This window comes from Apis mellifera, linkage group LG4 (assembly GCF_003254395.2).
Source record: "Apis mellifera strain DH4 linkage group LG4, Amel_HAv3.1, whole genome shotgun sequence".
Taxonomy (NCBI): domain Eukaryota; kingdom Metazoa; phylum Arthropoda; class Insecta; order Hymenoptera; family Apidae; genus Apis; species Apis mellifera.
Genome location: NC_037641.1, coordinates 4,214,781 through 4,231,185, shown reverse-complemented (window position 1 = coordinate 4,231,185; position 16,405 = coordinate 4,214,781). Strand labels below are relative to the sequence as shown.

The following is a 16,405-nucleotide window of genomic DNA, read 5'->3' as shown; positions in this document are numbered from 1 at the left end:
AAAAGAAAAAAAAAAGAAAAGACGGAGGGGGGAAAACACGCAAGAAATTACGCAAGGCGTAAAACGACGGATTGATATACATATATTCTGAAATAGTTCGAAGCAGTGAAAGTACATGACCTTCTTGCCGCTTTGACCTATTTAAAGTGGATGTACGAATGATTCATTCGTTATTATGGAGAAAAATGCATTATCATAGGTTAATAGTTTATTAATAAACATTTAATAAACATACAAAAGATATTAAAATGTAAACGTGAACACATTTTCTCACACATGTTTTATACCGAATTATATAATTTCTTTCAATGATATGATATGACGTTATTAAAACTCGATTTCTGCAAATCACTTTTACTTTGTTAAATGGTGCAATGAATTTTCATATTTTTTTTTTTTCTAAAACTTTATATATTCTATCTCATTCGTGGAATATATTTACAGATATTTTACGATTCAATTTAAAAGAGCAGATAATAAAGAGGAAGACGACATGACGCGACGCCGCGTGACGACGCAATGGCTTCGAATCGATCGGCGCGCGAACATATTTGCCACTGGGTCACGTGACCATTGCGCCTCGGAGCAACGAGCGCAAGGGCGCCTCGGCGTAACGCCATAGCATCGAGTGCTTGTGATTCCGTGGTTCTTACATGAATGTGTGTTTCGTGGATCCAGTTCGAATGACAGCGAGTTCACGATTTGCTGTGTTAACGAGAAAATGTCGGTGAACGCGTGAAGCACAGTGTGCACCCGTGCTTTTGTGGAAAAATGTGAGGGCCGGAACGTTGCAACACTTTGCCGGAAGCAAAAACAGACCGGCGGTGAGTCACTGTCACGATCGATCATTTCCTTTCTCCTATTCCCATTTTTGAGAACGAAGGCCACGGCCACGTGCTGCATCCGTAATAGAAAACATCGTTTCGAACGGACATAACCTCAAAATTGTAAGAAAGCGTCGCTGCGGCGAGGTTAGAATTCGTTGTCATTGAAGATGTTTCATTTCGTGGATATTCATCTATATCGTGCAATTGGATAATAGAACAAAGTACAGTGATTGAAAATACATATTTCGAATGACGTAATCTGTGATAACTTTATAACGAACTATTAATGTACGTGCCAATAAGTTATCGATAGCTGATTATCAAAATTGCCGGTACGTATTACATGCTCGATATTCTTGAACGATGTCTTAAATAATTCAGCATTTATAGATTGTTCATAGCTATGTTGCTTTGTACATTTAAAGTATAAGTTTTTATTTATAATTGATTCCAATACTTCTATAACCTTAACCTTAATATCTTCTAAACATATATTTCTTATAATCCTTCATATAATCCTTCCTTTTTTTTTACAGATCCTTCCTTTAGTTATAAAACCAGCATAATTGTCTGTGAAATTATTGAAAGAAGTTGAAGAAAATGTTTATGTTAGCATATTATCTATCAAATAGAAGAATCCGCAATACATGTATCTTAAATATTTTACATGAGCAAATAGATACTTAATTTTTGGAAAAATTTAAAAGGAAAAAAATAATCAAAGAATCGAGGGCGACCAATAATATCACGAGGATTGATCACATGTCTAATTTGATGCCGGCCGGCTCAAGAATTTCCATCGAGCGAATCGTGTGACCCGACTTGCTTATACAGTTTAATAGGGTCAACTTAACTTAAGAAATAATTAAGCTTAATATAACCGAGTATAAAATTCAGAAGACGCATATTTCTTCCGCTTCACGCAACGATAAGGCTTAGTCATCAAATAAATGTACAATTGATAAAATTGAGAAAGATTATTTGCTTTCTACATTCTCTATCGAAATAAATTTTATTAATTTTCAATATTCTGAATATTTTCAATGAGATAATCGATATTAATCCAAATCAATTTTTGAGGTAGAAATTACAAACAAATTTTAAAAATAGATTTATATTGCTTTTACCTAATTATTACATTTGTCTTTAATAATTATCATAAATTAATATTTATCAAATTAAACTTGAAAAAGCAGAAATTAATAGAAATAAATATCACCCCTATCGAGAAAATACTCACTATGGATTCATACAATCTTATGTACTAAACATTTGATAATAAATACAATATTACCATTATCTACGTAGTACTAATAATACACTTTTAATTAATCTTATATCGTGTTACAATTATAATAGTTTTCCAAATAAAGGCTTAGACAATATGGCGTATATGAAATATCAAATGACACCTGTTGTACGTTCATAGTTCATTCAATGTAGATAGCAAACGAATTGCGTTTTCCACGCAATTAATAGATATTAATAGACATTAACAGACATTAATCGATCATTGGAAATTGACTCGTTTCATTGTGGCAACCTTGCGAACGATGTTCGTGACATTAAAGTATGAACGAAAAAGAAAATTTGCATAAAAATTAATTCAAACAAATTCGAGGAAGTTTCTTTCTTTGCTTATATTGTTATTTCCATTAATGATTTATGAGTAACCTCATATATAGTGAATATTTGAAAATGTTTTGTTATTCAATATACATAATCTTATCATCTTTTAATGGTTATTATGTTAAAAAGTCTTATTTATGTTTAAAAAATATGTTTTCACTCTAAACTCGATTTTTTACTTAATATTTAATTTTTTATAGTGTTTCTTATAGTGAAATACTAGAATAAAACCCAATTAAAATCGAATCGAAATTGTTTTTCGAATCGTTCAGTAACTCTTCAATATGCTATGAGATTTTCAACTATAATTTACATTCAATTCAAAGTCGAAACGTGCATCTGTTTCATGAAATAAAAAATAGCAAGAATAAGTAATTCATCTTAACCACAATAAAAACAATTCCAATAAAAAAAAAAAAGACATTCGTCATCCATCAATTGTACAAACTTATGCAATTTTGTGCACGCCAATTTTTCTCAATATTTTTTCAAATAAAAAAAGAAAATATATACCAAAAGTTTCCTTTACTATCGATTATTTAAACGGAAATAATATTTATTATAGTACAAACAATTCCAATTTATAAACAAAAATTAATTATTAATTCTATAAATTTCATACAATTTGATCGATTTTTTTCAAGTGAAAAAAATACACAAAAGTTTCTTTTATACCTGATTATCTAAACGATTGTCTAAATGTTCAAATTAACAAGATTTACCATGATAATTGTGAAAGAATAAGTAGTTGATCCATCGTTACACCCCTTCATGAAACCCTTTATGCACACGAAAACTAATAAGCGGCTCGGAGGATTATATGTCTCGCTTTCGAACTCCAATTAACACCTATTATCCTTTGTCATGCCATCCATTGTTTATTCGATCACGTTGATATAATATCCGGTCGTCGGGAGAGGCGTCTGGACGCGTGGTCGCCGCTATGTCACAAGCGAGATATATTAGCAAATACATGTTATAGCCGGAACGTCATTGTCACCGTCACGTTTCCTCGTTCGCGGTTATGCTTACAATCCTTGCGAACTTCCTACCCGATTGATTAAAACGCGATAGTGGTGGGGCCTGCAAGATAGTCAATGCCTCGTGGTTCGGCCGCTTTTCAGTGTCGGCCGTTCTCCTCGTCCGGGTTGATTTCTTCCGTACTTCACTAACTTTAATCAAAAGGTCTGCTCCTCAGGCGTCAGTTGTCGACCACAGATCGACTCGAACGCGACATTGCTCTTCGTTTCGACTCGACTCTCTTTTCGTTTAATCTCGAAACTTATAATTATTCGAGAGATAATATTTGTTATCGTTTTTTCTTTTTTTAGATTTTTCGATATTTCATCGATAATATTCTCCTTTCATTATTTGACGCGATTGATTATCTAAAAAAAAGAAGAAAAGAAAAATTAGTGTTGATTTATTCGTACTTGTTTTCGTATCACGTATACTCGTGATATTTTTATCGATATTTGGAAAAAAAAGATTGTGAAATTTATTCGTTATTTTCATAAAAGTTCTCGCGTGATTCGACGAATGGTGTAAACGCTGGATTGGAGTTTAATCAGGAAGAGCGAAACTTGAATTAGCCACGTGCTTCGCTGTGAGTAAAAAATGTTTTCCAGTTTTATATTTACTGCATTATGATAAAAAAAATGCAATTACATGTTAATCTATTCTGTCATTTTATAAGTTTGGTTTTTTCATTTTTCCTATTATATACGATTGCGATATAGGAAAATATGTATAAAACAAGATTTCATAGATATAAAATTAGCAATGTAAAGCATTGCCTCTTTATACGAGTATATGAATTCCATGCGCATCAATATACATATTTTTATGCCTCGTCATTATCAATTTTAATACATGAATTCTTATAAAAATTTTAAATCAATCGGAGTAGCGAATCGTGTATCAAACTGTTGTAACGCAAAGATAAAATAATATCAGAAAAAAATGAAGATTAAAATTTCAATGGAAGTATTCTAAGAATAGATAACTTCGAGAAGTAAATAATTTATTTCATAAAAATTAGAATAAAAAAGAAATAGCCTTCAATAAAAATTCGTCAGATTTTATAATAATGCGTCTAGTAATTTGAATTATGCAGGAAAAATGTACAAAGAATTCGAAGAATCGTATTGATTCCTCTACCCGGGAAACATTATTCACGCGAATCGATCTTCGTCTAATTATGAAAGTACGATCGATTCATTAAGTTAAGGTTTAATGAATATAAAATGTATGTAATGAGGATTTAATATCAACGTTCGATTATGTAATTGCTATATGAATAAGGAATAAATAAATAAAGAACAAACGGCAAAGCTATTTTGCATGAACATTGGATGACAATGCAATTTTTGAATAGAGGAAATTCGTCTCAAATTAAATGCACACTTTCGAATCGAAAAATGTGCATTGCAATTATTTTATCACACATGAATTAACTGTTGAATTAACACGATTGAAAAATATTGCAAACACAGCGTGATATGAATCGTCAAAGAATTTGCAGAATGAATTAAACGTGAAAACTGAATTGGGCGAATATTGGAAGTGCTTACAATGTCAATTTCACTGATTTTATTCCTTTTAGTGGTCATAATAGTCGTAATGAGAAATTGCTCTTGCATTATTCAGATAATATAACGTTACATTACTGGCCTCGCTATCAATAATCAACCACCATGTTATCTTACGATTATGTACATTTTATACGCGTATATTTTTTTTTTTAAATTTAATTTTGTTTATTTGTATATCTCAAATTGATTACAAAGAATTAAATTGATTATCATTATTCATATATCTCTATCATTACTGATAAAGATATATAAAGTGTACTGCAACAAATGGATTTCGAGATTTAAAAATAATATGAGAAATTAATATATATATTTATTGTAAATTTTATGTTGTATTAATTCGTATTTGATGAGAGTATTTAAGATTTGATTAAATGTCTCCATTGCATTGTCTTCGTGGCTATTATTCAAATACTTTTTGATATTCATTCGAATTTTAAAGAAACTCCTGTCCAATTTTTCAACCAGAATATTTTAATATATATTCAAATATTTCTATGAATAAATATCTAATTTTTAATTTATTTTTCTCGTTTCTTCGATAAATAATAAATAAAAGAAAATTTCAGACGAATACATTTAAGGATTGGTGAATCGGGAGTTATTATTTTTTGTTAGTAGATAAAATGTTGAGAGTGAAAGTTACTTATTGGAGTTAGTCTCGACGCAGTTGTCCATTTGCGAAAAAATTGTTGAGAGCAACTCTCGATCCCTAAGACACCTAAAAAAATATATTTTTTTTATAAATAGATACTTCTGTTGAAAGTGACTTTATTGTAACTTTCACTCTCGTCAAAATGTTCACGAACCGAAGATATAATTCCCCTATTGAAAATATAATTACAAATTTATTACATCTCGTAAGCAAAACAGATAAAACAATACATAACTTTTTTCTCATTGTTCCCGCGTATTCTTCTATTTATTATATATTATCCTACATATGAATGGAATACAAAATTTGCAAAAAAACAATGCGGCATCCTCTCGTCGAAAGAATGCAAGGTCGTTCAGATGATTTTTTTGCCTTTTGCCGCGATATGAGCTTCGACCTTTCGCGAATTGATCATGAAGATCGTTGAATACTATATGAGTTTCGTGTCGGAATTTCATCACGCCCTCACGAGCCCGCTATTAAATTCTGAACATTTTATTCCTCCATCGATCTCTAACAAGAACACGTTATTCGAGAGAGAAGGATCGAGAAAAATTAACACGGTCACGCACGTGTAAACGGGTGAAAAACTCCTTTTATCCATTTATCCACCTCCCGTAATTTCTTCTTTTATCTTTTATCTTTCGGGAAAAAGATTTGTCGTTGACAAACACACAATGTGAAAAACATTTATTATTATTCCCCGCGAAAAAAATAAACGAGAGACTAATTAGGATCAATAATTGCTATCAAAAGGTTTATTCGCGTGGTTACAGTCGAATTATGATTTGCACGTTGCGTGCGCGATCTCGATAAATATATGGATTTAAGGAAGTTGCATAAAAGTACAAACGTGATATTATTGCAACATTTTTACATAAATGTGTCGAGGTTTTAATTAATTAATTGATAAAAGAAAGAGAATAGATAAAAACTTCCATATAGAATTGCATCGAATTGCGTTTCATGTGAATAGATTAATAATTGACTATTTAAATAATATAACAGATGTCTGCGATACGATAATAATAATGCATAGAGCTTAATAGTTAAATCGCCAAAGCGATTTATCCATAATGTAATGATACCTATTAATCTCTATTAGTGTCTCACAGTGATTTACAAATCGTATAATTTTTTTTTTTTTTTTTTTTTTATTTAAACCATCTATCAGTTGTCGGAACCAATATATGTTAAACTTAATTAATAGATTTTCATATCTGGATTTAATTTTTTCACGTTTTGTTTCTCTATCCTAGGTGCTTCGTTAAAAAAGTTCTTTTTTCGATTGGAAGAACGATCGACCGCCATAAAAATGGAAGAATCTCAAAGGTAAGGAATTAGCTGCTCGTCGATGCAGCAACTATGCTCATAATTGCTCATAAATATCGATTAGATGAATATATTGTCATTAAACTGTTGTTGAGATTTATACGTACTTATGTCACGAAAACAACACAATAAAAAAAAGGAGTCGAGTGTAAACGTCTATTGAATATCGAGTCTTAAGTTAGGATCGAAGAATAAGTGGATTCGGACGATCATCTGTCAAACACATTAAGAAAAATTTTTCTTCTCTTGATTAATATCTCCTGTAAATGTCGACGAACGTTTTATTTCTTTTTGTTCTGATTGTCCAAAAAATCAGAATTAAGATTTTTAGAATAGATGTAAATGATGTACATTCATTTTTTCACAAGTGATATATTTGCAAATAAATATTTCTTCGAAATAATAATAATTGTGCAAAGAAATAGAAAAAAAGGAACTAATTAAAAAAAAAGGAGAATTACATTATTATAACATGAAATATGAAACTCAATCTTATTTCAATCTAACAAATAGTACAAAATAGTATATATAATTATTTTCGATTCTTATTACAGTTTCGAGTTTAAATTGAAAATAAATATTTCCTCAATTCTGTTAAAAAAAAATCTATCAAAAAGAAACAATCGTTTTAAGACAATTTATATTATAGTAGCAACAATCCAAATCCGTTTTCTCTTTGATCCTATTTGACGCGTAACCGCATCGCGATTGACACTTTTTCATTTCATTTTTTTGCCCTCCTTCTTTTCTTTCGTTCTCTATAATTCAATTGATTCCTTGGTTTCTATATAAAAATATCAATCTATTACGCAGATACGAAGATCATACCATATATAAGACACGATCACCCTGCAGCCTGCGAAAACTGAGAGGTAAAGGACTCTTCAAACTATCAAATCGTAAAAAAGATCGTACAATCTTTGTGCATAGAAATACAGTATTGAGTGTATCGCGAAAAAAAAATTAATAAATAAATAAATATTCGAGTCATTAGAGAAAAGAGAAAAGTGAAAGTTCATAGGCTTTAAGGTGATGGTGGCTCCGATCAGAGAACATGTTCGCGTTTCCAGACATGGTGCCGGCAAGGGTTGTGCTCTATATGCTCTCCTTTTCGGGATTCACGGTCTCGTTCATGATGAGGAACGATATCAACATCGCCATGGTAGCGATGGTGAAACCCCCATCCATGACATCGGACACCAACGTGACTGTGACGTCTCAGCATTGCTACGTGACACCACCAACGATCATCAACAACAGCGCACCCATCAAACTTGAGGTAAAAAATCGGTAACGATCGATTAGGTTGTAAATAAGAAAAGATCTTGGCATATCTTGACGATTCTCGCGGCATCGCGTGGACGTGTTAATTGTAAAATCGATGAAGTACAATTATGTACGTTGATTTGAAATGGATAGCATTTTGCAGAAGAATAATAAAACGATTTAAAGTTGAATTAAACTTTTTTCTGTTCGATCTTGATCAGTTTCTTGAGAGAATAATAATTTTTTTCTCTGCTTTGTAACGGATAATTAGTTTCTTGAAAATTGGTGTCTGATGGACTGATTCGTAAACAATGTGATTTTTCTCTTCTCTGGCATGTGTAAAATGGACATCAGTGTTTGTAATGACGTTGCATGTTATACAGATCGCATCAATTACAGTTGATTGTAATTAGGAGTTAAGAAATCTCGTCCACGTAACGTCACGTGCCTCGATCGCGAAAACTACGGATTATGAAATCTTATTAACAGCAGGGACTTAATAATCCCTGACGCTCGTTAACTCTTTCCGCCATTGGGCTGAAACTGATAGGATGATTAAAATCACGATCACATTACGATTTACTAAGACGTGGTTAGGAAGTTTGCGCGTTCTTATGCAACCATTACGTGGAATTATCGAATAGAAATCACAGATTATGATTTTAGTCGCAGTAACTTCTACGAATCCTGCAATGCAAAGTTAAAGAATAAGGAGAGATTAATTTGCAAGTATATCTATATCTTTACGTAATAATATTTTATGATTATATTAACTGAATTAGATACTTACCAAAAACAGAAATAATATGGAGATAATATCATTAATAAAAATAAGTTAATAATTATAAAATGTTAACAAAATTTTTCTCAGAAACAAATATTGGTTTTTAAAAAAATTTTGTTTATAAATAACGATATATAAGTAAGTCAAAATTGCGGAAATGTTTTTCTTCTTTCTTGAAAATATAATTTTTCTTATCGATAAGCATTTTAATTATAAATAGTATGTGCTTTATCTATATAATTTGTAGATAAAAAATGATGATAAATAAAAGAAAATTATGTAAATTTTTTTCTTTAATATCTTTTACGGAATAAAAATTTTCCTATTGATAATTATTATACGTAATTGAAACAAATTTATTTTATTGATAATGAATAAAAGCGAAAAAATTGCTTGTCATTTATAATTATTTAGTATAATTATTTATAATTAAAATAATATTGTAGTTACAGAAATATTTTTATTTTATCATTTTGCTCATTATTGTTTTATTTTGTTCATTGTAATAATTTGCTTTAATTTCAACGAAATTTCTATTTTTGTTAATTGTTTTCGATTTGCACTAAAATATTTAAGAAATAATTAGAGTTATAATAAACAATGAAACATGCAATTGTACAAAATGAAGAATTTTTCAGATATGTTAAAGTATATTAATAAATCCTTTCTGCAAATGTGAATTAAAAAAAAAAAAACAAATACAAATATTATTTTTCTTCAGGATCAAGGGGAATTTGATTGGAGTCCAACCATACAATCCGCCATTAGCGGTTCATTCTATTGGTGTTACATACTGTCACAAGTAGTTGGTGGTGTGCTCACACAATATTTTGGCACGAAAGCTATTTTCGGCGGTTCACAACTGATCACTGCGATCTGCAGTTTATTGATGCCTTCTGCAGCAGGAATTCATTATGGATTCATGATTGCGCTTCGCAGTATACAGGGTGTCGCGAGTGTAAGTACTCTTCATTTCCCAAAAAAAGAATATATAATAAACCGATGAAGAAATTCTATACACGTATATCAATCGTTACTGCAACCTTTCAAAACGAGTCCATTATAACCATTGTATTTAGGGACTCACGTGGCCCGCGATGTACGCCATTGTCGGACACTGGATCCCGCCAGTGGAGAGGTCACGTTTCATGTCTTCCTTCCAAGGTGAGTATCATCTATTCTTCCACATTGTAGCGAAAATTCGACACGCACGCCGCCAGAAATACACGAGACTATAGAAATCTAATTTCAATTCCGTCTGATCGTCATTCTTCCTTTTCTTTTTCTTTCTTTCCCCCTTTTTCTGTTTTGGTTTCAACGATATGGATAATGACTAATACCAGTCTGACGCTTCTTTCAGAATAGGAGAAGCGGAAGTTCGAATGAGAAGCACATTTTATCCTATAAGAAAAGAGAAAAAAAATAAACGAAAAGGTTTTGTTATTTTTCAGTCAAAATTCACGGATCAACAGATATATATATATATACATATACATATAATACGTATTATTATATGTTGATTTTGTTGATCGAGAATGGGGCGGTTCTTTCATTTTCTTCTCTGATTGCTTTTTAAGCTCCACTTGGTTGCATTCGCCGGAACGAGGGGTATACTCATCAGCAACCGCTCAACAGCATGAGAAAGGCCCGAGTATACTTCCAGCTGGTAGAATCAGCCGGGCAATCGACAGCAACACGTTTTGTATACACGTTATTTCTCATTATTATCTATTTTATACTGTGTCAGTCCTGCCGACTCAGCGAGAATCTATCGTATACGCCTTTGTTCACAACCGGCCGATGTAATAATCATCCTTCTCACTCAAACTTACCGGAAACGAATGATAATAATAACGATGATTTTATTCTGTTTTACATATTTATATACCCGTGTGTATTTTTTTTTATATATATATAAATATATATATATATTTTTTTTTTGTTTCCTTTTCATTCGCGTCGTGACGGCCTAGCCTTGGTGCGTGCAATATCTCTCTGCTATTGTCGATTATGCGAATCGTTTATGATCTTTTGTTTCGCTGATTATGCGTTATATTATTATTGATCGTATGTAAGTTCGTTCTGATCGGTATATTGACGTAGCAGCAGAGGAATGTGAGTTCATATGTGTTACTATCGTCATGAAACCCTGTACCATGTTAATAATCAAGGCTGGATTTGAGATAAGAGAGAAAATTATACCCCCCTCAAAGAGATTCATGTGTGATGATTTAGTTTCTTCTCGAGTCAGCTATACTTTATTATCAATGGATAATGCTTGAAGGTGATTCAATAGTTATTCTTAATTTAATATCAAAATAATTTTTTATTATATTATATATATATATAATATTATTTCTCAATATATTCTCTTTGCTTTATATATAAGTCTTTTTTACATTCTTCTCAAAAAACATTTTTAATGATTCCAACGATCATTATATCCTCATACTTTGCTGAGAATCTCTTATAGATTCGTAGCCTCTGACTATATCTTCAGACTAATTAGCACGTTGCTCTTTCTTGATCGTATTCTCGTGACAAAATCATGATCGATAAAGCATTTGATAATTATTGAATCATCCTTGTAATACTCATAGAAATTTTCGAAATTGCAAATAGAGAATGTCGAATGAAAATATGAAGCTCTTTGATAATTTGTAAATTCAAGTGAAATCGAAAAAAAAATTCAGGAGTGAGTCGGTTCGAAGGCGTTGTTCGTTGGCGCTGTTGATATATAGTTTCAGGTATAGAAGTTTCATTGTTCCACTGTAGACACAGCATCGTCTCACGTGCGCTCATCCTCATCCCGTCGTACTAAGTCACTACTTGAATCGCTTTACAGGGTGAAATATACGCCACCGCTGAAGAGCGATCGTCGCCACGCATGAATCGTACACGAGCCAAGGCGAAGCCATTCGACAAGCATCATGTTTCAGCTTCCTTCCGGGTTGTGGGGTGAGCTACTCCTAACATCTAGATTATCTATATTCAGGGTTCAGTTTTGGCATCGGGTTAACCTATCCACTGTGCGGATTCATCATTGCTCACTTCGGATGGAGAGCTGTCTTTTATACTACCGGCAGCATCGGTATGATCTGGTGCTTTTTCTGGTACTTCTTCGCCTTCGACACACCGGCCTCTCATCCCAGAATATCCCAGCAGGAGCTACGATACATTCAAGGGAGTGTAGGGAATCAAGTTAGAGACGAGGTAAAGTCCGGCCAAGTCCGCGATTTTTGAATATTCTTTCTCTAATCCTCGTCGAATTATAACAAGAATTTTAAATTTTAAAACTATACAAGTGCACGTGTTGGATGTCTTTCTAAAATTCTTCGTAGCCAATTTTCTCGAAAATTGTCATTCTATTTATTTTTTGCACGAGGAATCAATCTCTATCGATACATTTTGCGTTTGATTAATTCTTTTTTCTTTTTTTCTTTTCGTTCCAAGAATATGCCAGTTCCGTGGAGGTTCATTCTTACATCCTGGCCAGCATGGTCGATCGGAATAACCACGTTCGGCAGGATCTGGGTTCATTATATATTCATCATCTCTGGACCAATGTACATGAAAACAGTTCTAGGATTCAGCATCCAAGCGGTACACGCTTGAAACGAGCATTTTCTTTTTATAAATTATATCTACGATGAGGATAATTTATTATTATTATTATTTCAGAATGGAGTACTGTCTGGTTTACCATTCATCTGTAGTTACTTCAGTTCTGTTGCATTCTGCTACATAGCCGATGTTCTGATCACACGACAGATTTTGTCGTTGACGAATGTCAGAAAAGTGTTCACCGTCTCTTGTACGTATTCCTTAGAATCAAGTTTCTAAAAATATTCAACAAATCGTGTAACGGCAAGATTACTTCGCAGCTCAAGTAGCTCCTGGTATAATGTTGGTGTTAATTGGCTATCTGGGGTGCGACATCGTTCTCGTTTTAGTGGTCTGGTTTGTAGCCGTTACTCTTATCACTGCTTCCTATGCAGGAGCCATGGCAAATATCGTCGATATAGCGCCAAATTTTGCTGGTAAGTGGCTGATCAAATATTGCGAACGATATTTGCTGAATTATTTATTATCACGTGGCTCGTTGCTGTTAGGACCAATATTGGCGTTTACACAGACGATTCATATGACCGCCAGTTTCCTATCTCCCATCGTAGCTGGCCTCCTCACCCAAGAAAGCGTGAGTAAAAATTCTATAATATTTTATTCAATTGATGAAAACTACATTCTTCGTTCATTCGAATCCCTTTTCCCTTTGATACTTATCTTTCATTTACTAAATTTCTTATTTTTTCTGCACATGTACTCGATGTTCAATGCTCGTACTCAAAAGTTAACGAGAAAATTCAATTCACAGCAAGCCCTCGACGCATGGAGGCAAGTATTTGGGGTGACAGCTTGCGTCGCCTGTGCTACCTATATCGTTTATCAAATCTTCGGTACGGGTGATATCCAGCCGTGGAATTATCCTGATCAAAAGTATCCTCAATCGGTACAAGAAGACTCTCAGCCTTTAAACGAATCACCGCAAAAGAACGGAAAAATTGTCACATCTCTGTCCAACATGTCCGAAGAAGCGTAACACGATCGATTTCTCTCGTTGAACGAAGAAAAAAGAAGCGCACGGATTACGTGACAGCTATTACAAGTATTTCTCCTTGGATCTCGAGGAAGAGGCAATCTAAAATTATATATACATATATATATATATATATATATATATATGTATAAGTTTTTTCGACGTGAAAATGTTTATTTTTTTTCTCTCTCTTTCTCTCTGTATATCTATGTAAATAGAGATGGTAGTGTGTAAACGAGGAGGAGTTGATATAGCACTCAGGGTAATATAAGTAATGTTGTAACGTTTCAAAGAATATTTTTATGAGGACAGTCTCGGGTAACGAGCAAACGCTTCGTTTATTCGCCAATTCTTGCGTTTGTGAAACGAAGTGAAAGCACAAAAAAAAAAAATAATAATAATTGCGATCGATTACGTTCCATTTCTTACGATTCGAGACGATTATTTGTCCATTTGCCGTCTCTGTGATTAAACTTTTTTTCTCTCTATTTTCCATCTAACAGGGTGGGATGAATCTTGTAGAACGTAGAGCACCAAAGCAACAGTTTTCAAGGCTCCAACTTTTAACAATTTTTAATGTTTTTCTTTTTCTCTCACTTTCAGAAATATTTCTCCGTGAAATTCTAAAAATTAGGATCGATAAATTTGTTCGATTGTTGATTTTAACAATTTTCGAAAATTTTTCAACAAAAGACTGATCGATTTTTTTTCTCCATGATATATACTCGTCCAAGTTTGGAAGCCGTTGCTCTTAGTGTTCTTTATTTTTTCATTATCTCTCTTATATAAATTAATATTTTAAAAATGGCTTAATTCATAGGATTCACGATTTTTGTTATTATTGCTCTCATTGTTACGTGCTCTATATTGTTCGTAAAATCTAATAAGCTATCATAATTAATTTCTTTCTACAATTTTTGCCGGTGATTTTATTAACTTATTAACTTATTAAATCGATATTTTATCAACTTGTTAGATGCGTAAGAAAGGAAAAGAGAAAATCCAAATACGCTGTAGAATAGAAGTAGTGAAATTTATAAGACGAAGAGGAAAAGACAGATGAATTATATAAGTATACTACACTAAAAATTGATGCCTTGCCTTAGTCACAATTCTTTTTGAATTCATTGTAAGAGAACACGTAATATACTTACTTTAGTACTTATATTCTGCGATAAATAAGTCTCATTGTTATATCATTGTTAACATTTACTAGTCATGTTTCGCTGAAAAAAAAATTGAATATTTATATACTATAATGTCCAAAAAAAAGAAAAAAAAAAAAAGAAAAAAGAAAGAAACGTTACATGAACATAAAAATTTTTTGTAGATCATCTGTTAGGATTAGAATTCATTTTTTCAATTCACATTTCATAATTTTCATTCGTGTAAGGTATATTAAGAGACGATGTTTTTTCAAGTATTGTAATTTTAATTATTTTTATATTGACGTCGTTTAAATAACGATAAGTCATGTTTTTTCTTCGTTTGTTATTTATAAGTATATATTTTAAGTTACACACGGATACTTAATAGCATGTACGTGTTGTTACGCTAATAATTAAATACGTATTAAAAATTATATACGTATAATGCGCAAAATTAAAGATGAAATTAATTAAAAAATTATATTGCGCAAAATTTAAAAGATGAAAATGAAAATCTCTTGCGTAAATACGTGTACAAAATGAACATCTCTGCGCGCATAAAAAAAAAGATAATAATTTTTTCTTTCATTTTAAATCGAATAATTATTGTATATGTGTATGCATTTTCGTATTTTTTTTTCTGTGCCATCGATGCGATCTAAAATACAGAATTGTTCGTTAATGATAAATCTCAATGATCACGAGACTATCGACAATTTTGAAGATATTTATAAGCCACGAGCATTTTTCAAGCAAACCGTACGTTATTTTGTAATCGAATCACCACTACAAAATCTATGCCACGGAGTTCTTGATACGAATATATGCATATAAGTAAATGAAAAAAATATATGATACATATATAATTTCAGTAAACGCATAGCATTATTGATTGTTACACCTTACACGTGTATCGATACAAAATTTCGTGTTTGTTTAATTTATTTTAATTTTATTTAAAATTATATTATGTCACAATTGTGCACAATTTTTTTCATCATTTACATTTGCATTACATTGTTACCAATTACATTAATATCAATAATTGTTTGCATTATGCAGAATTATCAAAAGTTGATCCATAGATAAATCGGATGATACAATGAATACACTTTAACGTCATTGGATTCGAGGAATAATGTTTTTTTTTGTTTTTTAAAAACAATCAAATGATAAAAACGATACAAACGAGTTAGAGAACGTGATAAATGGGCACAGAAAAAGAAGGATGATATCACGTCTTTATCCACTCGATGATATTCGTCTCAGGTATTATCGTCATTTTGCAGAAAATAAAGTGTTAGGTAACTCGTTTACTGTTAAAAAAATTGATCGACGACAACTGGCAAGATTTATGAGCTCGTAAATTTCATATTTGCTTATCTTTTATAACCAGAATTGAATTAAATGCACAGAGAGAATCATAAAACGAACTATTAAATACATGATTTTTTAAACGTTTATATTATGTACGTTTATTTTTTCTACGATCTTTTATTATTAAATCTAAAAAAGATATATTTGTTTATTCTATCATGTTGATATATGTGAAATTTCATTTTTTTAGAATACG

At 31.8% G+C, this 16,405-nt stretch overlaps 1 protein-coding gene across 5 annotated transcripts; it reads left to right on the top strand.

The window, feature by feature from the left end:
• Positions 1-545: 545 nt before the first annotated feature.
• LOC411052 (sialin) lies at positions 546-16,293 on the top strand. Of its 5 annotated transcripts, none has more exons than XM_016911815.2 (13): positions 3,511-3,641; positions 3,977-4,062; positions 6,965-7,037; positions 7,851-7,909; positions 8,108-8,316; positions 9,809-10,045; positions 10,167-10,251; positions 12,083-12,300; positions 12,541-12,690; positions 12,769-12,901; positions 12,972-13,127; positions 13,200-13,285; positions 13,463-16,293. In XM_016911815.2, exons 3-13 carry the CDS (start codon positions 7,021-7,023, stop codon positions 13,685-13,687), a joined length of 1,575 nt encoding a protein of 524 aa, XP_016767304.1. In that variant the 5' UTR covers positions 3,511-3,641; positions 3,977-4,062; positions 6,965-7,020; the 3' UTR covers positions 13,688-16,293. The 5 variants fall into 5 exon arrangements, with proteins under 5 accessions (XP_006558726.1, XP_006558728.1, XP_016767304.1 ...); XM_016911814.2 differs by having other exon boundaries at positions 3,550-3,641; positions 3,788-4,062; XM_006558663.3 differs by lacking the exons at positions 3,511-3,641; positions 3,977-4,062 and adding an exon at positions 546-824.
• The last annotated feature ends 112 nt before the right edge of the window (positions 16,294-16,405 follow it).